Source organism: Mixophyes fleayi, chromosome 1 (genome assembly GCF_038048845.1).
Source record: "Mixophyes fleayi isolate aMixFle1 chromosome 1, aMixFle1.hap1, whole genome shotgun sequence".
NCBI lineage: Eukaryota > Metazoa > Chordata > Amphibia > Anura > Limnodynastidae > Mixophyes > Mixophyes fleayi.
The window spans coordinates 459,949,044-459,974,514 of record NC_134402.1 but is presented as its reverse complement, the minus strand read 5'-3'; the positions used below and the strand labels follow the sequence as shown (position 1 = coordinate 459,974,514).

At 39.3% G+C, this 25,471-nt stretch overlaps 1 protein-coding gene across 1 annotated transcript in view; it reads right to left on the bottom strand.

The window, feature by feature from the left end:
* Positions 1 to 519: 519 nt before the first annotated feature.
* LOC142102618 (uncharacterized) overlaps positions 520 to 25,471 on the bottom strand; it is a 48,192-nt gene continuing 23,240 nt past the window's right edge. Inside the window, exons 4-9 of the mRNA XM_075187348.1 lie at positions 22,161 to 22,310; positions 15,281 to 15,361; positions 10,911 to 10,988; positions 10,064 to 10,212; positions 1,193 to 1,299; positions 520 to 775 (exon numbers count right to left, since the gene is read on the bottom strand). Of these exons, the coding sequence (XP_075043449.1) occupies positions 670 to 775; positions 1,193 to 1,299; positions 10,064 to 10,212; positions 10,911 to 10,988; positions 15,281 to 15,361; positions 22,161 to 22,310 (671 nt within the window). The 3' untranslated portion in view covers positions 520 to 669. The remainder of the gene's footprint in view (positions 776 to 1,192; positions 1,300 to 10,063; positions 10,213 to 10,910; positions 10,989 to 15,280; positions 15,362 to 22,160; positions 22,311 to 25,471) is intronic.

The following is a 25,471-nucleotide window of genomic DNA, read 5'->3' as shown; positions in this document are numbered from 1 at the left end:
CAATCAGATTCTAGCTATCATTTTGTATAATGTACTAAATAAATGATAGCTAGAATCTGATTGGTTTTTCAAACCTGCCAGAAAACTCTCAGCTTGATACATTTACCCCCAAAAGTCTAAGTTCATCTGTCATTGGATCTTGCTTTGATGAAATTGGTATAAAGCCTTCAGAGGATACATCATCATCCTCTACATCAATTGACCATTCAAAGTGTCTAATGGATTCCCCTGCAGATACTGAATCATCACAAGATCTAGCAGCCTTTCCTAGCCTAACTCAAGGTTTCAAGACTTTATAATGTAACTCATAAGTCATTGCTTCTATTCTATTGTTTAATCTTTCATTGTTCATTGTTTATCTGTTCTCAAACTTAAGAAAGGAAGGATATAGATGTTTAAGCATAACCGGTGTAATTGCCAACCAGATGTGTTACAGTAAGTGAATATCACTGACTTTTAGGATGTTATACAGGCAGGAGTATAAAGTGTGCTGTTTACTTTCTTCTCTTGTCCCTTCAGTTCCTTACAGTGTACACCAGCTTACAATCTGATCACTCAGTGATTCATTTTATTATGTGGTGACAACTTGAAAAACAATTAACAAACCATAAAATATTTCACAACAATCACACAGGGTCCATTATCTCCTATAAATAAACCTCAGCACAGTTACAATGTGTCTCTCTCACAGATCCAGTGCAGGGCTGTGTAACAGTTCTCCAGGGTCAGGTTACGTCCTATCTTGGCGCAAGTTCCAGTCCCTTCAGTGATGGTTCTAAGAAATAAATAATAATTAGTTGAAAGTCCACGTTCATCTCATTCACTGCCGGAAAATAACATGATGCATTGGTCGGTGGTAATAGAATTTCCTACACTGAAAATATTACTGATATCATTGTCGGCATTTCTTCACTGTCAGTGTTTATAACGTTAGTTATTTTCTCTTTGGCATAATTTTCATTGTCAGCATTTTTGTGTCAGTTATATTTGCATCAGTATTTTCAGCATAAGAAACTCGTACCCAACCCTTATTGGTCTGGAATCTTTCAGAGATAATCACTGTTCGTGCTCTTCAGTTTCCCTGCCTCTATCCAGGGGGGGTATATCCATTAGTGTTTGTGTACTCTGAATTTAGGGCAATTTAATTTTGTGAGGTCTCACAGCTAGAGGTGAAATAATCAGTGCTACTTACTCTATACTTCCGTCAACCCATCGTCCTGTCCACGCTTTCCCCTGGTAATGCCCTCCTGTAGAAGTTAATCCAATCCAGAATTCCTGTGCTGTGATAGTCACTAGTCTCTGTATTAATACACAATGAGATATAGATGATTATGTGTGACAGGTAATCAGTGATTTTGCTATTATACAGTTAACAGGTTACTAATAGTATCAGAAAGGAAACTATAAATATTGTCCTGTGTGACACTATGTAGAAATCAGAGCAGGGATACCACAAATATTTTCCATATTTTTCAAGATTTTGTATGGAATATAGATTATTTATGGGTTACCATTGACGTTCAGTCACTGTACTATTCCATCGAACATAAGAAAGCATTAGAAGCTACTAAAGATTTTATTTGTAACCTTATTGAATTTATATTGACCTACAATTATTTTACTTTTTTGGATCAATTTTATTTGCAGGTTTGTGGTACTGCGATGGGGACCATTTTTGCCCCCAGTTTCACGAATCATTTTATGGGAAACTGGGAGGAGAAATACATATATTAATGTGAAAAATATTTTGACTACATAAAACTCTATAAAAGATATATAGATGACATCATCATGGTCTGGAAAGGTGACATTCAGTCCCTTAATGAGTTTTTAAGTTATAAAGTTATTGGAGTGTCCTTGCGGCCTCGAGTATGTGGGCAAAACTAAAAGATTACTCAAGCTACGTATCCAGGAGCATATAAGAAATATAAAGAACAAAATATTGAGTCATTCTGTGTCAAAACATTTTTCAAAGTTTCACCAATGTGATCCAGGACACCTCAAATTTATGGCCATTGAGAATGTAGTGTTAGATCCAAGAGGTGGAAATATTAGTAAAAAATTGGCGCAGTGGGAGATGTTTTGGATTTACGAGCTGGGTACATTATCACCGCATGGGCTTAATGAAGGTTTTAAAGTAGCTCCATTCTTATAATTATTTATGCATATTTGTATATATACATGTTTTATATTAATCAGGGAGTGTTTTAATATATGATATTCACTATTGATGGTTTTGACACGTGCGCAATAATATTGGTTGCTATGCGCGTGAGCCGATTTTTATTTATGAATGATTTATTAATGCAGATATGTATTTTATTTACTATTGTATTTTGATTATGTTATTATGTTTTCATATCCTGATTCTTATTCTGCTTTTTATAGATTATCATGGGTATATTTATTTATATAACAGTTTATGTGCTTCTCTATTGGGTATATGATATGCCTTTTCTGTTTACATATGGACATTTGATATGCTTTCTCTGTTTGTATATGGAAAGCGAGTACCTCTGGTGCCGATTTACATATTTACAAGATTACATTTGGCATAGTGGTAATGGACATCTCTTTTGCACATGTGCAAACTGATTGACATTTGTCTGCAGTGCGCATGCGCAAAATGGCGCGGCACACTATATTAAGAGACGCAGATTAGGCATTATGATTTATGATTCTCCTGATGAAGTCTGATAATTTGGGAGAGGAAACGCGTCGAGACAGTACTTTACCATCTTATACCCAGGGATTTTTCCATCTGGATATGGTTCATCATTTTACTGATTACTGATAAGCTGATTTTCTTTTACTTGAAATGTGAGTGTTTTATGTATATGTAATGAAGTGTGTCACTGAGATATCACACTATTGGATTTTATTTGATTTATTTTATGAGGCATCAGCTGTTCTTCGGGATCTAGAGAGTACTTTGACCTGATACAGCATACTTGGGATATCCATTCAGATAAGCCTTAAAGACCTTATTTTTGGTACGAGTTCACACACATAAGAGTGGATGGTGTTACACCTGTTCTGGATAGAAAAACTATTGCACAGTGTCTTTGGTTTACTCTCTCTGTACCTCTCTTTGGTGATGAGGGTTGGGTATATCTATAGACCACTCTGGTTTAATGTACACTTTTGATATATGCAGTACAAATATACTACACTCTTGTACGCCTTGTGCTCTTTGCTTTTATTTCTAGAATTATTTCCACAAATACACCGATTGGTTCGTGGAGGATTGGCAGCCGCCTGTACATGGGAAGTGTTTAAGATTTTTTTGATATTGGACTATCACTAATAAATAGTCAAGCGCCTTTCTGTATCTATATTGTTCTTAACATATATATATATATATATATATATATATATATATATAAGTTTGCATATATATATATATATAAGTTTGCAGTGTTTGGGTGGGGGTTAAGAGACTGTGTCGTTCATTTTATGTTTAAACTGATGCTGAACTGGTTGGCCAATTATGATAGAGCTGGAGAATGTTTAGTTAGCATTAGGGTCACCTGGAGGTGTAAGCAAAGGGTATTGCGTACTAGTAACATCCTGACAAGAAGTGTGAAGTGTTGACATTAATTGTGATGCAAGCAACAAATGGACATCGACAACAAGAAGTTGTCAGTGTACTGATGTCTGCAGGGTGCCCGTGTCACAAATAGGGTGAGTTATATATATATATACATACAATACTGTGCAAAAGTTTTAGGCAGTTGGGGAAATAAATTCTGCAAAGTATTTTTGTTTTCATGTCTGCCTCTATTTTGTCTACCATGTATGTCCCTATTTTATGTATGTCCTGTTGTCCCTACTGTACGGCGCATTGGAGCACTGTGGCGCCTTACAATACTACTATAATAATTATTATAATAAAAGAAAGAATGCTTTTAAAAATAGAAGTTTTAATAGTTTATTTTTATCAATTAACAAATTGCGAAGTGAATAAACAGAAGAGAGATCTAAATCAAATCAATATTTGGTGTGACCAACCTTTCCCTTCAAAACAGCGTCAATTCTTATAGGTACACTTGCACACAGTTTTTGAAGGAACTTCAAACATCTTGGAGAACAAACCACAGATCTTCTGTGGATGTAGGCTTGTTCAAATCCTTCTGTCTCTTCATATAATCCAAGACAGACTCGATGATGTTTAGATCAGGGCTCTGTGGGGGCCATATCATCACTTCTAGGACTCCTTGCTATTCTTTACGCTGAAGATAATTCTTAATGACACTGGCTGTATGTTTGGGGTCATTGTGTGCTGTAGAATAAATTTGGAGCCAATCAGAAGCCTCCCTGATGGTATTGGATGATGGATAAGTACCTGCCTGTATTTCTCAGCATTGAGAACACCATTGATCATTACCAAATTCCCAGCTCCATTTGTTGAAATACAGCTCCCAAACTTGCAAGGAACCTCTACCACACACACACACACACACACACACACACACACACACACTATATGGACAAAAGTATTTGGCCACACCTGTTAATTATTGAATTGAGGTGTTTCAATCAGACCCGTTGCCAGAGGTATATAAAATCAAGCACCCAGTCATGCAGTCTCCATTTTCAAACATTTGTGATACAAAATGGGTGTTTCTGAAGAGCTCAGTGACTTCAAGCGTGGTACTGTGATAGGATGCCACCTTTGCAATAAGTCCGTTCATGAAATTTCATCCCTGCTGGATATTCCACGGTCAACTGTAAGTGATATTATTAAAACATGAAAGCATTTAGGAACAACAGCAACTCAGCCATGAAGCGGAAGACCATGTAAAATCACAGAACAGGGTCAACGACTGCTAAATCTCATGGTGCATAGAAGCCGCCAACTCTCTGCTGATTCCATTGCTGAAGAGTTCTAAACCTCCACTGACATTAATGTAAGCACAAAAACTGTGCGGCGGGAGCTGAATGAAATGGATTTCCATGGCCAAGCAGCTGCATGCAAGCTTCACATCACCAAGACCAATGCCAAGCTTCGGATGGAGTGATGTAAAGCACACAAACACTGGACTGTGGAGTAGTTGAAACGTGTTCTGTGGAGTGACAAATCACGCGTCTCTGTTTGGCAGTCAAGTGGACGAGTAAGTTTGCAGTGTTTGGCCAATGCCGGGAGAATGTTACCTGACTGCATTACGCCAACTGTGAAGTTTGGTGTAGGAGGGATAATAGTATGGGGTTGTGTTTCAGGGTTTGGGCTTCCGCATACCAAGTCATTTTGGACAATGCTATGCTCCCAACCTTGTGGCAACAGTTTGGGGAAGGCCCTTCTTTATTCCAACAAGACTGTGCCCCAGTGTATAAAGCAGGAACTACAAAGACATGGTTTGATGAGTTCGGTGTGGAAGAACTTGACTGGCCCACATAGAATACTGACCTCAACCACATTGAACACCTTTGGGATGAACTGGGATGGAGATTGCGAGCCAGACCTTCTCGTCCAAAATCAGTGCCTGACCTCATAAATGCTCTACAGAATGAATGGGCACAAATTCCCACAGGAACACTCCAACATCTTGTGGAAAGTCTTCCAAGAAGAGTGAAAGCTGTTATCACTGCAAAAGGGGGACCAACTCCATGTTAAAGTTTGTGTATTTGAATACAATGTTATAATAGTCTCTGTTGGTGTAATGGTCAAGCATCCGAATACTTTTGTTCATATAGCATTTGTATACAGTATATATATATATATATATATATATAAAATCATCCTCCAACCAATTAGCTACTTGTGCAGACTAAAAGAGTCTCCTCCTAGACTCAGCTAATTGCCAGTGCAGCACTTCTTAGATCCTGGTTCCAGTTCACCACTGTTACTGTGTGTTGCTGCTTCAACCTGTTTGCTGTGATATGAACTTCAACTATATACCCTCTGAGTGAATTTAGATTCATCTTGTTTGCTGTGATATGGACATTAACCTTTTACCCTCTGAGTGAGTTCAGATTCACTCTGGTTGCTGTGATACAGAATGTAGCCATTAGCCCTTTGTGTGAATTCAGCTTCATTCTCCTGAAATAAAGACTTTGGCCATTAATTCCTTGTGTGGATCCAACTTCATTCTATCTGCTCGTGTACAGATTACAGTTTTTACCTTCCGTGTGGATCCTCCTCTTTTCAATCTCTTTTTGTCTCTCCTACTGGTTATCTGGGGTAGTAGGTTGTTTTTCTGAGTCATCTCTGTGTCTCGGGGTACCGACTTCCAATTCCAGGCCTACAACAGGTTCTGAGTTGTCCAGGACCAATTCCAGGCTTATTCTGTTTAGGAGGTTGCCAAACCTGTATATTCACTGCCAGAGTTCTGGGTCTTCCCAGTCCCAGTTGTGGTACTATATTCTTCTGAGTTTCTGAGTTCTTGGAGGTACTGAGTCTCTGGTCGTGAGTTCGGGCTCTCCCTGTAACAACATCCAGGTTCCAGTCCATCAGGCCCAGATTCTAGATGTTTATTTCAGTATGGAGTCCAGTCCAGCATTCCTCCTCCTAACATGCGGTATACAGGAATAGGGTAACCTCTATGAGCAAGACATTCATCCAGCCTCCCAGTTTCCACTACGTTCTTGCCACAGCTAGTCCCAAGGGTCCCAAGACGGATCCCAGAAACCCTATTGCCATGACACACAAATGCTGCATTACATGGAGAGTTCTCATGTGTCACCATGCATAGAGTCTAAGTATAGATCAGCATGTTATTTAGTCTTGTTTCAGTTGTATGTGTATTATTTAATAAAAAATAATAAAACCCCAATAAATACAAAAAACACCCCCTTTAGTACCACATATATTTTTAAAAAATAATAAATCCCCATATACTCACCAATCTGATGTCTTCATCATTTGTCAGCAGCTTTTAATACAAAATGTCTTGAAACCCAAGTCCATACTTGAAAATATCTTCTATTCTTCGGGTCACATAGACCCTCATTTTGCAATTTCAACTTGCTTGCAGTCTTCAGTTCTTCTGGTCAGGAGGACCCCCATTTTGTAAATGCACATGACTTTCATGCAACCAGCACTAGGCAAACCAGCCGGGGTTGGTGGCACTATAGCAGGGGGACACGCAGCAGGGGGTCAAGGCAACCCTAGGCATTTCAGCGCTGGGCAAAATTCCCGTGGGAGTAGGGTCCACAAAAAAAAAACGTGTGGGCCATTCCTCTAGGAATTTTAACTCTACTTAATTTTTACTTTACTGTATATATCTTATTTTTTTATTTTCTATTGTTTTATTTCAATTACTTTACTCATTTATATACCTGAATCTTTATTCCCTATTGTACCTTATTTAATTAATATCCGCCATTTTATTCTTTGCTTAATATTTAATATATTTGTTTAGATTTGTTTTAATTTTATGGCACTTGTTATGTACTTTTAGTTATCCTTATATGAGACCTCATTTTTTTCCCCAAACAACCCCAGCTATAACTTCTACACCTGCTGATTGAAGCTAATAACGGCACTATACCCTATACAAAAGAGCTATAGACATTATTTACTTTAAAGAACTAAGGACAGACCAACCAGGTAGTTTTCAAACCACCAATACCATAAAAGGTGAGCCTCCTCCTCCCTCTCTCTCCTCAGGACTACACTAACACAACGATTTGAACCAATGCAAAACGCACTGAACCTAAACAACACTCGGCCCTCACTCAATGAATAACAACTGTATGCACATATATAAACAACACCAAGATAAACCGTTTCCTGTTAGCACATCCACATGACAGCAGCAACAAAATATCACCTCATAAACCCACACTGCGCCATGGAAAACTCCAAAAAAAAGTCCATAGAGATCAATGGTCACTGTCAGTCCTGAGTTCATACACACTACTGAATTGAAATGACATTGTTCCATCGTTGAATGCGAATTTTAGTTTGGTTTAAAAATCAAATGAAACGATACGATGTGTGATAATCGTTCATCAGTGCAGGGTACACACTAATGTGATATCAGACCCGAGCGGTCGTTTATCGTGTGATTGGCAGGATAATCAGCTGAAAAGCCTGTAGTGTGAGGTACTTGGCAGTGTAGCAATGTGTTATTCATGTTATCTACCTCTGCTGTACTACAGAGGTTACAGGTCAACATGTGACACTACAGCTGCTGCGGAACTACAAATTACATCACGTCCTACAAAGAGGAGCTGAAGAGCCAACGGTCAGCAAGTAGCTCATTATTATTACCTTATAGAAGGGAAACCTTTGCCGGCACCTGGTATAAAGCCTTCGTAGGGATGAAAATGTCTAACAGAAGTGACATCATGAACTCCCCCCGCGCACTGTGTTTGGAACCCTTTGAGCCCTGTGATCTGTCACATTGATACCTGCTGGTCTATCTCTCATGTTACATCCCTCCCTTAAAAAGCACAAGCTTGACACACACTATTTTTTTTATTATTGTTTGATGAGGGGAGAAAAGTGCTCAGCACGTTACACAGTTATGTTTGGTAAAACAATTATGTGTCAGTTGATATGGTGGAGGGCCCGGGTATAAGCCATCAGCCGGGGTGGTGATTATATTTGCTATGACCACCATTGGGTGTTTTGTGCACAGTACAGAGGTAATCAATAAGGGAATGAAACAGAGAAGCAGCAGGTATTGTCACACACAGATTATGAACATGTGTTAAATATATAATTATGTTTGTCACCCTCTGGCATAGATGAGATATGTCCTAAAATGGACACTGTAGTGACAAATATTGTTCTCTTTTCTGTCTAGTACGTCAGAGATTGACCAAGATAAAGAAACATTTTACAGCTGTTTATACAAATATTCACAACACTCATGTATTATATAAATATTACATACGGCTAGGGCGTACAAGGATGCAGACCTGTTTGCACAAAGAAGATATTGATTCAGCCACAAATGGCCCAATATTAACCAGGTCTAATAAAGCCCCAATTCCTAAATAAAATCTTAACTTCTGGTAGTTTTCCTCCAGAATTTCTCATTTGTGAGCTGCTGTAATGTGTATATTTGAGGCTAAAAAGTTGGTTAAAACTCACTACATTGTTTCAGGGAGTACAACTACGATATACCCAGAAGACTTTGATCCAGAAATAGAGAAACTTTAGTTTCATACTTGACAACATTTCCTCGTTGGCTTCAGGGAGATCCAGGGGAGGTGGGCATGTGGGGGCGTGGCTTGATGCATTGTATCATTTTGGCCCTGCCCCTGAATGATTGCCTCAATTTTGGCCAATTACAGCAGGGGGTGGGGCTAAGATGACACCCCCACTACTTATCTATTGTGGGGGTGAGAACCGGGAGGTTGCCTTTCTCTCCCAGGAGGTCTCCCAGGAATGTGGGAGTCTCCTGGACATTCCGGGAGAGTAGGCAACTAATGAAGCAGCTAATGAATCTCTAGAGACTGAAGTGTCTTTTACATTTCTGTCTCCATTACTAAAGTCATGTTGTCTTACCTGTCAGTCTTTGATTAAATCTTGGTCTCCATGAAAATGGCCACATCCATAGGCATCAATATATGGACATAGGACACAATTTCTGAACTGTGTCATCATGCCACAGATGGTGAAGCCAACCACGTCTTGTACTGGTTCAGCATCAGGGAGAATACTGGACTCTTCAGGGAGTGAGGGAGCTCACCCCTATTTCAGGGAGTCTCCACATTCAGGGAGAGTTGGCAAGTATGCTTAGTTTTCCTAAGTAATCCCAGACTATATTTACTGTATATAATTGAGACAAATTGCTAAATGTTGCTGCTTTCTCTTTGGATGAATATAACTGTGATATGTGTGATATAGTCCAGTTTCTATGTTTATATTAAAGCTGACCTTCCTCCCTTCTAGGTGCCAAATCCAGTCAAACAGATATATTATAAAATTCTTTCCAATCCTGTTATTCTAGATGAATAACCTCCTGATGAAAACTCATCAGGAGTTTAATAAGACGACAGATTATAAGAGTCACAAAGTGCGATGTGTAAACAGTCACATAGGAGATCTCTGCCCTCCCCCCCCCCCCCCCAATGTCTGACTAGATCACTCGGTGACCCTGATACTGACCAGTATTACTCCATCCTTCACCGTTGCCAGCCGGGAGCCGCTCTCTCTGCAGTTTCTCTCACTGTCATGGTGGGACTTTTTGTTTTCAGAGAAGAAATAACATTTGTTATCAATAAGGATCCAGTGAGCCGGACACGCATGATACAGACCTGTAAGATAATATGTAGGAGACTAAATCACTGCAGAAACATGGTCAACAATACTGTAAGACTCATATATATATATATATATATATATATATATATATATATATATATATATATTTGTATATATATGGATAAACAAATAGTAAAAGAAAGACAAACTACGTTCCGGTGATGTAAGTGGGCAAGTGCACAAGATGCAAAGTAATATACATATAAAAACCTAAGAAATGAAAAAACAAACATAAGCTCAAACCATAGTGTAGGATGACTTATAATTCAAATTAAAATAGTAATAGATGAGTGAATGGTATCAAAAGTGAATAAATTGGAAGCGCTCTGTACAAAAGATGATGAAACTTCTCCATAACGGTTTATATACAGCAATGATTCAATCAAAGGGATAATTTCTCATAACTAATAACAGGAACGGACGCGTAGCAGACGATGACACTGTTACAAACTTTCAAGCTTGTCAAATTCTCAACCTCACTCGGACCTGAAATTCTCTTCTGTAAATCTGACGGGAGTTGCGGGGATCCCACAATTTAACAATAATAAACACATGAAGGAAGGAAATTGCTCAAAGGAGCTTGCAATCCAGAGGGAACATGGGTCACTTCAGCACACAGCTCTTACCATGTACATGTTACATGACTGCACACACACACACACACACACACACACACACACACACGTGTTACCTGGTGAAAAGGATGTTTCTGATCCATTGCTGCTTATGTGTCCATTACTCTGTGTGTTCACTCTGTTTCTGCTGCTGCCTGGACATAAAGACAGGGTCAGTACAGAAACATTCCCATTAAATAGTTTACTAAGATAAGTGATCAGTTGCTTTCCAAGGCAGAACAGATTAATAATGGAGGGTGGGGAGAGAGAGAGAGCCAGTGCCAATGTATAAAAGCACATAATGACTAGTGTGGCTACTGATTCATCCCACTACATATCTACAGTTACCGCACATCATTCCTTCATATGCAAATGTAGCAATTGTTAAAGTGCTTCTGGTGCATTATGATTTAATTGCATGGGGCTGTTCATATCATTTTGCCTCATGTTACTATTGGCCGGATTGGCTACTCGCGAACTCTTGCTGGTCAGTGAGAAAGAAATTAGTTCATAAGATTATGCAATAAGACCGGGCCATGATAATCAACTTTTTGAAATTAATAATGATGATTGTATCTGTGTCTCTTCCACTGCTTAGAAGAATGAGGTTGACTCACTGCTCCCCTAAAATCTGTAACCAGTACCAGCAAAATGCAGCCTGGTCTGCTTTCCAATAAAACAGGGGGACAATGGACATGGGTCCCCCGTTAATACTGGAACATGCCCCACCTGCCACAATGTGAACCAGATCCAGCCTGGTCAGGGTGAGTCTTCAGTCTCTGCTGGGGACAGTTAGCAAAAAATAACAGGTCTCCCCCTTTCCAATGACAACCAGCTAAAACAGTGCTCATATTCTTTCTGTCTGGTAGCGCCAGGGGAATGATCAGAGATGTGGTAGTGAAACCTCAATAGTCCCAGTATATCTGGAGCAAGATCCCTAAGACTATTCCTTCTTTATACTAATGTAGTATAAATAATTAAATAATGCAAAGACACATAGTTCAAAATGCAATTTATTAAAATAAAGAACTCCCAAAATACCCTTGTTAACCAATTGATTACAAATCTTCTTTCTTCTTTTTTTTGTAATCCAATTTGAAGTATAATCCCTTTGGAAATAAATGATTACAATATAAAATAATTGCTCCTTTTAAGTCCTCTCCACAAAATATAAATTAGTTGCTTAACTAGTTGCAATTTTTGACCCCCCTGGGATAATTCAGTATCAAGCGTTTCCAGTGATCAGTTGTCATCATATATTGTTTTGTTTTTTCAAATTCCCACTTGTGACTGGATCACTATTTAATAACTTTTGGTAAAAAATGTTTTAAAGCAAATAGCGCAGGGCACTTATTTATGTATTTGCACGTGCACTTATTTTTGATATTGTGTATATTGTGAGATAGGAAATCATTATTTCTGAGACCAGTGTAGAAAATTTGGTTTTCCTGTTGTAACCTTTCAAAAGCAAACACCTTATTTCTTATTTCTTTGTTTTGAAAGCCTTTGGCATATCTTGGTGCAAGGAAATGCTTTGTTGTACCTGTCTTTGGAAATGCATTCATGTCTAAGGTATATGTTTGATTTCTGATAAGCATTTATAAGCCTGTTGTGTAGTCTGGAGGATGTCCTTATTAAGGTTAATTAAGTATATTCAATGTGAGTGACCAACACTTGAATGCACAACAGGGGGCCCTGTTACCTGAATGCAGGTCCTGTTAGACAGACAGGAACTCTAAAGAATGGAGACAGAACATCTGAAGGGGGGATGTGGAAGTTAAATTGTGCTAGATACAAAACTAGATTACATCCTGAGATCTGATGGAAATCAAGTTGAAATGGAAGATCAATTAATAGATGCACAATTTAGATTACATCCTGAGATCTGAGAGAATATTCTAGACGGGTTGAAGCCGGCTAGGTCCAAGGGGCTGGCTTACCTCTGCTATGAGTTATGTCAGAACTGTATAAAAGGTGAGCTGTGTGAGCATGTAATGTATTCTTCTGATTTTCATCTGTCCTGATCACCCTGGTACCTTCAACTGGGGTGAAAGCAAATAAACATCACTTGCTTCAAAGACCTGCTTGAAAACATCTTAAATATCGCTGTATTCCTGTGATCTGCAGATAAGACCCTAAATCTAATCCGTTCCTCGACTGTCTCTGAGATTTGGACCCAAGCGCTTCCAGTACCACCGCTCTGTCTGCTACCTGCAACCCTGGTCAGTGATATAGGCCAGGGGGGGGATCCATCCACAGCAACCCTGATCTATAGTTTGAGGTCAGGAGTACCAGTCGAGGTACACCAGCAACGAGGTACACTCGCAGCGTCAGTGACCCAGAAGGAACGTGGTTCTGAGTGCCATAGAAGGAGCTCAGTGGTGGCAGCATTGTAAGCCCCTCCTACTGTGGCCAGAGGGTGCATTTGGGATAACGAAAGGGAACGCTGGCAAAGTAAGCCCAGCCGGTTCCCAGCAGCAACAGACAGGGTGGCATAGGCGGTCCATCCTGTCACAGCACTGGATTACAAAGGAAGAACCTTCTCATTAGACTTCAGCCTTGACAAATTTTTTTATTTAAAAAAAAACATGGTGGTAAAAAAGGGATTTTATAGAATAGTTTTTTAAATAAAATTGCTTCTGTTTCTGGTTGTATCATTTACTATTTATTTTAGATTTTAGTATAATGAGGGAGGGGCTCCCCAAGTACCACTCCAGAGCACCCACAGTCCAGGTCATCATGCTAAATATTTGTCCTCTTATAGTGTGATCTATCTCAGTCTATCTCGCCTGGTGCTGGATTTCCAGCAGGGGACCGCCATGTTCTTTGTTCCCCTGTTGTAGCGGGAACCAACTATATGGCACTATTGCTTGTTGGAGGGGGAGGGGAGGGGCACGCTAAATTTTAAAATATATTTTCTTTATTTTGAAAAAAAACAATGTAAATACACAGACTCAAGTCATCATTATCAACTTTTTCCTTCGGCCATTCAAACACCTGTGAGAAGCAGCAGTGTTCCTCATAGTGATCATAGAAGGAGGAGCTTGTGTAGTATTGCTCCTCACAGTAGGTGGGGTCAGCAGTGAATAGTGGGCCTTTTAGAGCAAAAATGTAAGTTTATATTTCTTGAACATAATAGTAAAATAAGATGTAAATATAAACTGATATTAAAACAACTAACAGGTGATGTAAGTGACAAAGGGACATCAGGCTCCTCACTGTGCCAATCAAGGAACATACACGGAAAATTAAGTCTGCACACGTGTAACCAAAGCAAAGAGATGGCCGTCATCATTATCAACTTGCATCAATAAACCTCCCCCTCAAAGGGAGGGATCTCTAACTGCTTCCTGTGTGCGGCCTTTGAACAATTTTATATGTAGACTTTTATGAATGGTAGAAGTTTGCTCTGCCCAATGGGAGGCGCTGGATGGAGAGAGCGCATTCGTCGTAAGACGTTAATGTGACATTTACACCTGGTCCACTTTTAGGTGTCAATGGTGTTACTTACCTAAGAATGGAAAATAAGCCCCTGCATTCTGTACACGTATACACTGTACTGACATGAAAATCCCGACAGCCATAATATCTACACAGTGAAAATACCTACACACAAAAAATACAGACAGTGAATTTAATGACACAGTGGAAATACTGACGGTGTGATTGGCCACAGTGAAATTGCCAACAATTACTATGCCTGCATTAAAAAGACAATGTTGGGGGGTATGGTGACTACACAGCCTCTGGAACCGCCGTCAGTAAACACTGATAAAAATCAATCAATAAATATAATTTTTCAAAAAATAGTGTGTCCAGCACTCTCCAGTCATACTAACCCTAGTGGTGCCAGCCCAGGACTGGTTGGAGAAAAATCGGGGAGAATAACAGCGTGGGGCCCCCCTATTTTCCCCCAATGAGCCCTATGCTTAGCCAGCCGGGACTGGTGGCACCATAGCAGCAGGGAGCCCTGCCATGATGCCAACCAGCCCCAGGCTGGTCAGCATGGGACTGGATTTCCTAGGGCATTGGGGTCTGCCAAAAAAGTCCGCCCCCCCATGGGTACCCAACCCCGTGATGTCAGCACCCCTGGGCAGTGGGTGTGGGGTAATAAATGTATAAAAATAAATAAATGAAGTAAACACTACTTTGCATTGGTGAACTACAGGTCCCAACAAGCCCGCACTGCCATGAACAGTCTTTTTTGTGTGTAGGTATTTTAACTATATAGGTATTACGGTTGTCGGGATTTTTGTATTATTTTTGTCTGTATTTTCACCGTCGTAAAATATGACTTACACAGTTTAGTACTATATAAATGACACTAATTTACATTTATTCACATGATAAAAATACCATAAATTCTTCATTGAATTTATTGTTAAAAACTCAAAATTTAGTTTCAATTTAAAAAATGTCCTCTGCATAATAAATGTTGTGTCCTTACATGTGGCACCCAGGTAGATGGTGGAAATGAGCAGAATAACAGCGATAACGGTGGGGACCAGGAACACAATCGATCTCCTGCCTGGAACAGTATAAAATACAGTTATATCACATACAACAGAGGATGTGATTCTTCTGTAGAACGTGGAAAGTTCATAGAAACATAGAAATCAAAACACTGACGACAGGTCAGAATACGAAATTAAAGCTCTTTTATATTTTGTTTTTGAACAAAATCATGGTTTGAAATGAAATTATTTTAGAAAACATTTTGTTGTACTTTCTAAAAAGAGTAAATAAATAAGATGTCATCAATTACATAAAAACAAATGGCACAAAACACACAACAGAGTGTACTGTGCATAGTGTAAAGCAGTAGCTCTATATGACCGGTAGTTATACAGATATCGGGCAATCGTCAGCTCTATGGTCACAGCAGCCCAGTTACTGTGCACACACACAGGTCCTCACAGGTGAAAATAACAAATGCAACCAAAAGAAAATAAAAAACTGCATCTCAACACATTGAGTCTAATGCATTAAGGCAATTTAAGCAAAAGTAAGTAAGGTAAAACCATGTTGCATTGGAGGGGGAGGTAAATTTAAAATGTGATGGCAAATTTATATTTGGATTAGGGCATGCTCTAGATCAACTTTAAATTTCAGTGTACAAATAAGCTATCAAGTATTAGTGTGCTACATGAAAAAACAGCCAGTATTTAACTTATGTGCAAAATAATAAACTAATTTGCATTGTAGCATGGTTTTGTCCAGAAAACTTGAGTAAGAAAACCTTTATGCTTAACTTTCCTTACTGAATCAGGTCCATTGTTTTTAACTGTTAAAAGCTATGAGTTATAAGCATCTCGAAATAGTTAGAACTTCAGGGTTTATAGATATGGCCGTTGCACAGTTATCGTTATCATTATCAACTTGATGAATCCTTACATTGTAAAGTAAGTAAATAAATACATAAATAAAACACTGCCCAATACTTCTCCCAACTGAATAACAAGTACTATAACCAGGGTCTGTTTACCACTAAACAGGGGGATTACCAAATAAAACATCATACTTCAGCAACCCATTATATTGCAGAAATTACATAAAAAAACAGTCTAATGTCTTAGGAATATATGTAATACCAGCCATGTAAAAAGAGGGGCACCGTTTTAACTGATAATTACTATGGGTCTGATTCATTAAGGATCTTAACTTAAGAAACTTCTTATTTCAGTCTCCGGGACAAAACCATGTTACAATGCAAGGGGTGCAAATTATTATTCTGTTTTGCACATAAGATAAATACTGACTGTTTTTTCATGTAGCACATAAATACTTGATAGCTTATTTGTACACTGAAATTTAAAGTTGATATTTGTGGTTTCCTAGAAAAACCAAAATGTAATTTCAAATGTAGTAAACCTATGTTTTCCATTCTCAATAGGATCTTTTTGGATTGCAAAAAATTGGGAGCCAACAGATTTTTTAGATTTTTAATCTTTTAGAATATAATATTGGGTTGTTCAGGAATACAAGTTCTGGGTACATTATCTTGTTTTAACAAGTGATAATTCTTCCATATGATGCGCTTAACATTCTCTGACCTTGTGTTAAACTTTGATTCAAACTTCAACCCTTTCATAGTATTGGATTTTGTCTTCTGTTATCTATTTTCTCTTTGATTGTCAACATGGAGTCCCGATCTAAACTCTTGGCATAATCATATGCATCCTCGATATCAGGGCATAATCAAGGACATTTTAACATTTTAGGAGAGAAAATAGAGACAAAATACATACTCAAGATTTGGGAACTAGACACAAAACATATGTTAATACCGTCTAAACTTTTTTAGGAAAGGAGAAGGGAAAAAGTTTGGATGCTCTTAGTCTATTCTTTAAAAAAAACTTTAATCATTCTTTTGCTTGCCTTTCAAAGGAACTTTCTACAGAACAATTTTCCTTATTTGGTTTAGTTGACTTTTAGAAATATTTCCAAGGAATGGCTTATAGTGATTGCTTTTAAATTCTATATAGTTATTAACCTCCACATTTTTATGATTTTTTAGCAGTAATAACATAGTCCTGATCTGAGAGGTTCAAGTTCAAAAGAATTAACTGTGTGTGGACTCAAGTGCACGTGAAAGTAAGGTTATTATCATTAGTGTTAAGAAAGTAACAAAATCTTCAATTAAATCAACAGTGCCATCCCAAATAATAAAGTGGTCGTCTATGTAATGGCCATAAAACACCAGATTTGCCCCAAGGGGACCATCTCAGATAGACCTCTGTTCAAAATGTCTCGTGTAGATGTTGGCATAAGTAGGGGCTAACCTGGTGCCCATGGCCATCCCGATGATTTGTAAGTAATACTGGGAGTGAACAAGAAAATAATTGTGAGGATGAAAACAATACAATCAATAATAAAACCCCGCTGTCCCTCTGAGATCCCTTCCTTCACTATAAGTGTTTCACATATGACCTCTATACTTTTTCAGTGTGGAATATTTGTATATAATGCTGACACATCTAATGTAACAAAATGGTAGATTTCCATACCACATTCTGTAATAATCTTAAAATGTGCATTGTATCTTTAATATAGGATCTTAGAGGAAAAAGCGAGTTATTGGAGAAAAAATCAACAAAATGCAACAAATGTGTGCTAAGAGAACCCAAACCTGAAACTATAGGGTGCCCTCCGTGTGCAGTGAGGGATTTGTGTATCTTGGGGAGGTTTTAACAAGTGGGTATTACCGGATGTGTAGTTAATAAATAGTGCCAGCAATCTTTACAAATGACCCCTCAGACAGGGCTGTATCTAATATAATCTTTAGTTCTCCCTGATATTGTTTCGTGGGATCCCCCATCCAGTATCCTATGACAAGTCTCCAAGTTGTCTAAGGGCTTCTTTTATATTATCATTGGTATCTTACACTATCACACCACCTCCGTTATCAGCTGCTTTAATAGTAATCTAGTAAACCTTGCATCACTATGGAGGGTTTTTAAAGCAGACCACTCCTCTTTTGTTAAATTCCTATTTTTATTTTTATACCTATATTGAATAGTCATTTTATCCTTATGGCATAAAGAGTTAAAATCAGCCATAGTTGCCTTATAAAAACACTGGATGGCTGAACTTTTCTGTTGTGTTGGGTAGAAATTAGACTTCCATCTAAAATGTTCAGTCCTTCCCTTTCTTTCATTCAGAGAGTTCATTCTTATACATTTATTATCATTAGCATCATCATCATGTTATTTATATACTAATATACTACTAATTCCGCAGCGCTGTACAGAGAACTCATTCACATCAGTCCCTGTCCCATTGGAGTTTTCAGTCTAAGTTCCCTAACATACACATACACACACACACAGAGAGACTAGGGTCAATTTGATAGCAGCCAATTATCCTACTAATATGTTTTTTGGAATGTGGGAAGAAACCGTAGCACCGGGAGGAAACCCACACAAACACGGGGAGAACATACAAACTCCACACAGATAAGGCCATGGTCATATTATGAGTGGTATTCATATCAAATGAAGGAGTTGTAAGATTATCCTCTTCTCCTAATGTATTATTATCTGCCCAATACAGGGGTACAGTCTTCTAGCCCTTTTTTCTTCAGTTGTTTGATTGCAAAAAATCTTTGTCTACACAAATCGCTTACATACTGATTCAATTCCGCAAAAAGTTCAAAGAGGTTCGGTTCAACACTTGATGCAAACTTTAGACCTCTACCTAGAAGTCTCTTTTCATGAGGATGCAGATTCCTCAAAGAAAGGTTAAACACCCCTCCTGGATTCACACCATTGTCCTCTTTGATAGGGGGTTTTCCTCTTCCCCTATTTCCTCTTTTTCTCCCTGCCGTTTCTGTGTTCTTATAGCCAGAGGTTCGAGGTGTTCAAAAAAGGGGTATAGGATCCTACCTTTATCCCTACTCCTTTCCTAAAAAAGTTTGGACTGTATTGGCGTATGTTTTGTGTCTAGCTCCCAAATTTTGAGTATGTATTTTGTCTCTATTTTCTCTCCTAAAATGTCCTTGATTATCCCCTGATTGTTACGGCTGACAGGGAACACCATGAACTTGTAGAACAGGCAGGAGAGGCCGTCACCTATAGCAGCCGCCTTTCCCGTAGAGCTGTGGATGCTCACAGGTGCTCAGATGCCCCCAGGTCTTAAACTTAGAGTAGTACAAGTTTATGAGGTCACCACCGTGCTGGCGAGGGCCAGATAGGTAGAAATGGAGTCCAGTAAACAGGCCAAGGTCAGAGGGCAATAGCAGACAGCGAAGTGAAGTCCAAGCAAGTGTCAGGGGCCGGCAGAAGGCAATCGTATCCAGAGAAAAGGCTAAGGTCAGGGTCACAGGCAATACAACAAGGTCCAGAAGCAAGCCAGGGGTCATACACTGGGAAATCAACAGAGAACACTGAACAATGAGCAGGAACAGGGAACAGGAAGCCAAGCAATGCAGGAAACTTTAACTGGCAGTGAGTCTCAGTCCTCACTGCCTTAAATAGTGAGGGGAACCAATGAGCAGCAGAGTGCCAGCGAGCCTTCTCCCTAATCAGCATGCTGCACTACATACCTCTGTGCGTGCGCGCGGCCGGTTGTTTAGACAGCTGGCCGGGCGCGACGGTAGGGGAATCTAAGCGTCACGGTTGTTGCCTAGGCAACCGGGACATAGAGGGTGGAAGTGATGTCCCGGTTGTCGTGGTGACGGCCGGAACGCCAGAGACACCAGGAGGCGAGCCGCGGCTGCTCGCAGTGGAGCTGCAGGTCGTAACACTGATATTGAGGATGCATTTGATTATGCCAAGAGTTTAAATCTGGACTCCATTTTAACAATTAAAAAAAAGGATCACAGAAGACAAAATCAAATACTATGAAATGGTAGAAGTATGTATAAATTTTTTTAACACAAAGTCTGAGAATATCAAGTGCATCATACAGAAGAATTATCACTTATTAAAACAAGATAATGTACTCAGGATTTGTATTCCTGAACAACCCAATATTAATTCAAAATGACTAAAAATCTAAAGAATCTGTTGGACCCCAATTTTTTGCAATCTGAAAAGGAACTTATTGAGAATAGCATACAATCTAATGGTTTCCTAGAAAAAACAAAAGGTAACTTCAAATGTAGTAACCCAGGTGTATAACATGTCAATATATAAAGAATAAAAGCAGGGAACTTTTTTCCCAGGTATCTAGAGAAAGTTTTATGATTCTGTTTTTTTTTAATTGTAGGACATGTTATGTTATATACGTACTGCATGGCCCTTGTGGACTTCAGTATGTCGGGCAAACAACTAGACCTCTCCGACTAGATTCGTAGAACACAGGCAAAATATTGTTAACAAGTTTGAAGCCCAGAGTGTTCAAGACATATTAAAGAAAAACATGGAGTTATATTCTCTTATAACTTCTGATACCTCTATGTTATCTCTAACTTCTCTGCCCACCGGCACTATCTCCACGCTATTCGCTCACAGTCCTTGTGCCACCTACTTCAAATACAAAATTCCTACACAATTCCTCACGTCAAATCACACACTCTGCACCCACCTTCTCCAACACTCCCCAGGCCACCCTCGGTGTACTCTCCGCCTAATTGAGGACTTTGCACTCATCTCATTGTTTCACCCAACAACTTACCTGATTACTGCAACCTCCTACTATCTGATATGTCCCTCACATATCTATCCCTGCTTCAATCCATCCTAAACACCACGTCAAGACTGACCTTCCTCTCTCACCACCCCACTCCCACCCCACTGCTCTGCAAATACCAGTACTGGCTTCCTATTTCTTCCAGAAGACCAGTCAAAATACTCACCATCACCTACAAAGCTCTCAAGAACATCACTTCATACATCTCAAGCTACATCTCAAAATACTCCCCTAAGGATTTAGTATAGGACATAAAGATAAAATAAAGAGAAAAATTACTTATGTTTCTACTTTTGTAGTTTATCACAAATTTTATTGATTTTGGGTGATTGGCCCGCTCAGTCAGGACTTTATAGCAAGAACAGTTGGGAGGTATGTCCTGCTTAACAGCAATCTATCTATCTATCTATCTATCTATCTATCTATCTCATATCTATCTATCTATCTATCTATCTATCTATCTATCTATCTATCTATCTATCTATCTATCCCCTGTGGAGGGATGTGAGATAGTTCTGCATTCCGTCTGCACAGAGAGAGTCTCAGTAACTTACAGCAGCAGTTTTAAGAAGTTGGATAAGTTGAGATGTCAGGATGTGATGTTAGTGTAATAAATGACAGCAGTCAGTGACTGTGGGAGTGATTCTCTCCTGCCTCCATTAAACAAGATTTTCATCCTATTAGGATCTTTTTACATCTTTATTTCTGTGTTGTGGATAAAGAAATGTTGCTTATTAAGTTAATTTCGTAGTATTTTGTTATAGAATAAATATAATTTATAGTTCAAAAATGGAATTAGAAACAGAGGCTGAAACATTACCCATAGAGTTCACCTATCCTCATATACAATAATAAATAATAGAAAAAGAAGGAACAATTCTCAATCTTAAATCAACTTCTTTTAAGCACAGTTTGTGCTTTAACTGACCCATTAAGAAGCAAAGTCTCTGATCCTCAAATACTGGGCAATGTGCAATGGGCGGGGCTAAGCTATGTGGCGGGAAAGATGTTATTGTGGGCGGGCTATGATATGTTATGTGATGGAACTGATGTTACTGTGGGTGGGGCCACAACATGTGAGGGGTATGATGTCATGTGAGTGACAGGTAGTACCACACACCTGATCTGCTCAGCTCCTCCCATTAGAAGGAGACCTCATGTGACACCAATCATGACGCACTGATACATACTCGTACCTGCGGAAAGTAAATTCTTTTCCATTCTTCCAGCATTTACACCATCTGTACTTTCCTGGGTGATAGAAGATTTTGTCTCCTTCTCTGTTGGTTTCTGGAATTTCTTGACAGCTGAGTATGTGGAGGTCTTATCTTCACTCTGCGGAGACACTGAAACAGCAGCACAGATGTCACTCATATTTCCCATGAAACAAACAAAAGATATCGGTAGAATGACAAGTCCCTTCACACCACTTAGACACTGTCCTCAGCAAGGCCAAGCTGTAGCCTCTCCTTGATTAGTGACCCACAGTGGGCCTGATTCATTAAGGAAAGTAGGGCAAAAAAAGAGTAAGCAATCAGCAAAAAGAGGGAAAGAAGTATAAGGAGGGGCACTCCTTTAGGTCTATAATTAATAAAATGTAAAGTTTATTGGCTATGCATTAAAATAGGTCTGGTAAGACAGGAGCGAAATATAAAATAAAAAACAGGTGTGGATGTGAATTAAAATGCAATAAAATTGCAATACCTCTGCTACTTTTTGTGGATGCACCTTGTTAAGTACCAGCTATATTGTAGCACCATAAAGGAGAAAGCTTTTTGCTGATTGCTTAACTCTCCATGTGTTTTGGGAGCACCCCCTAGGGAAAGAAATCTATTTTTCTTAACTAGGAAATGTATTGTACCTTGATTATTAGGTCTTATTATGTTACTGGTGCGGTCTTTATCTCTTCTGTGTTCCAAAAAAAGAGTAAGCTTTCTCCTGGACAAAACCTTGTTATAATATAAGGGGTGCAAATTATTTTATTATTTTACACATAAGTTAAATCCTGTCTGTTTTATCATGTAGCACACATATACTTGACAGCTTTCATTTTAAAATTAAATTTAAAGTTGATCTACCCCAACTATAAATCTGTCCCCACATTTTAAGTTTACCTCCCCCTCCCCCTCCAATGCTCCATGATTTTGCCAAGGTGCCAAAGTTGCTCTTATTTTTTGCATTCCTTTCCTTTCATGACTAAGGCCCACTATTTTATTTCTTGTCTGATTGTGCCATTGAAAGGCTCTGCTTACTGTACATTCATTACTCCACAGACTGTATGAGCTGTATACAGACTGTACCCTCACACCTGCATATTACATCCTGGGCCTCTCTCTCAAATCCTTCTCCTGATTGCTGCCAACATATTCCCCAACCCTTGGGTATTCCCCCTCTGACACTGTTCTTGTGCTGCTGTCTCATAGTCTCCCCCATCCCCACCATTGGCACCAGCTCAGTGAGGGCTTGAACTCCATCAATATTTATGGTGACTCAGTGTCGGACTGGCCCACTAGGGTACTGGGAAAATCCCTGGTGGGCTCCACTGCCAGATGGCTCCGCTCCTGTGGCGTGGCTATGATCGTGCATCAGGGGTGTTGAAGGAAATGTTGCATATGTCTTCCCAGACTGTTCTCATTATGGACAGCCTGGGTAGGCCTGCAGGAGAGAGGAAGTTTATTCTCTTCCTTGTTTCAGCATGGAGGGAGTGGGGCTACACATCCAGGCACTGCAGCTCTTCCTGCTGGCTGGCCCTCGCCTGGGACCTGCCACCTCAGTGTAGGTGCCTCCCTTCCCTCCCTCTCTCTTCCCTTCTCTCCCCTTCCAACTCCTCCCTCTTCTCAGAACCATCAGAGACTTCCACGCAGAAGGGATACCCCACCCACATCAGTCAGAGAGACAGTCAGTAATCCCATGAATAATTATGTACGCTGCAAACAACAAATTGATGCAGAATTGATCCTCTATATGCAAAACATTGATCTTGCAGGAATTACAGTATTTGTGTGCAACATGGAGAAGCAGTATTTGTCCTGTATGTATAACATTTGCATTGTGTTATTGAAGGGCTATAAAACACATCCTTCTCTGAGCATTTGCTCTTAACCCTAAATGTAGCCCCTGTATAGATAGGTCCGGAAAAATTTGAACAGTGACACAATTTACAAAATGGATTTAAAATTAAATACTGGGGATGCAATTGAAGTGCAGACTTTCAGCTTTAATTCAAGGGTTGGAACAAAAATATTGTATGAAACATTTTGGAATTGCAGCCATTTTTATGCACAGTCCCCTATTTTCAGGGGCTTAAATGTCATTGGACAAATTCACAAAATTATAAATAAAATGTTTATTTTTAATACAATTCCTTTGCAGGCAATGACTGTCTGAAGTCTGGAACACAAATGCTGGGTTTCCTCCTCTGTTTTGTTATAATCGGCCTTTACTGCAGCTGTCTTCAGTTGTTGCTTGTTCGTGGGTCGTTCTACCCTTAGTTTTGTCTTCAGCAAGTGAAATGCTCGATCGGGTTGAGATCAGGTGTTTGGCTCGGTCATTGCAGAATATTCCACTTCTCTGCCTTACAAATCTCCTGGGTTACACTCATAGTATGTTTTGCGTCATTGTCCATCTGTATTGTGAAGTGCTTTCCAATCAACTTTGCTGCTCCTTTCACCTCGTCAAGAAACACTAGTGACCCGGTGCCATTGGAAGCCATGCATGTCCATGCCATGACACCGCCTGCACCGTGTTTACAGATGATGTGGTATGTTTTGGAACATGAGTCATTCCAAGTCTTCTCCATACTTTATTATTCCCACCATTCTGGCACAAGTTGATCCTAGTTTCCTCTGTCCATAGAATGCTGTTCCAGAACTGTGCTGGCTTTTTTGTTTTGTTGGTAAAGTCTAATCTGGCTTTTCTATTAATGAGGCTTATGAATGGTTTGCACCTTGTGGTGAATTCTCTGTATTTGCTCTCATGAAGTGTTCTCTTTATGGCAGACTTGGATAAAGATATACCTACCTCCTTGATAATGATGTACCTACCTTCTGATAATGATATGCCTACCTCTGGAGAGTGTCCTTCACTTGGCTGGATGTTTAGAAGGGGTTTTTCTTTACCATGGAAAGAATCCTCTGATCATCCACCACTGTTATCTTCTGTGGACGTCCAGGACTTCTTGTGTTGCTGAGCTCACCATGCGTTCTTTTTTTCCAGAATGTACCAAACTGTTGATTTGACCTCTCCTAAGGTTCCCGCTATCTCTCTGGTGGATTTTGTTTGTTTTTACAGCCTAAGGATGGCCGGTTTCAGTTACACTGAAAGCTCCTTTGACTGCATTTTGTGGGTTCACAGCAACAGCTTTCAAAAGCAAATGCCACACTTGGAATCAACTCCAGAACTTTTGTCTGCTTATTTGTTAAAGATATAACAAGGGATAGCAAACACCTGTCCATGATTCAGCTTTTGAGTCAATTACTTTTGGTTCCTTGAAAAAGAGGGTTCTTAA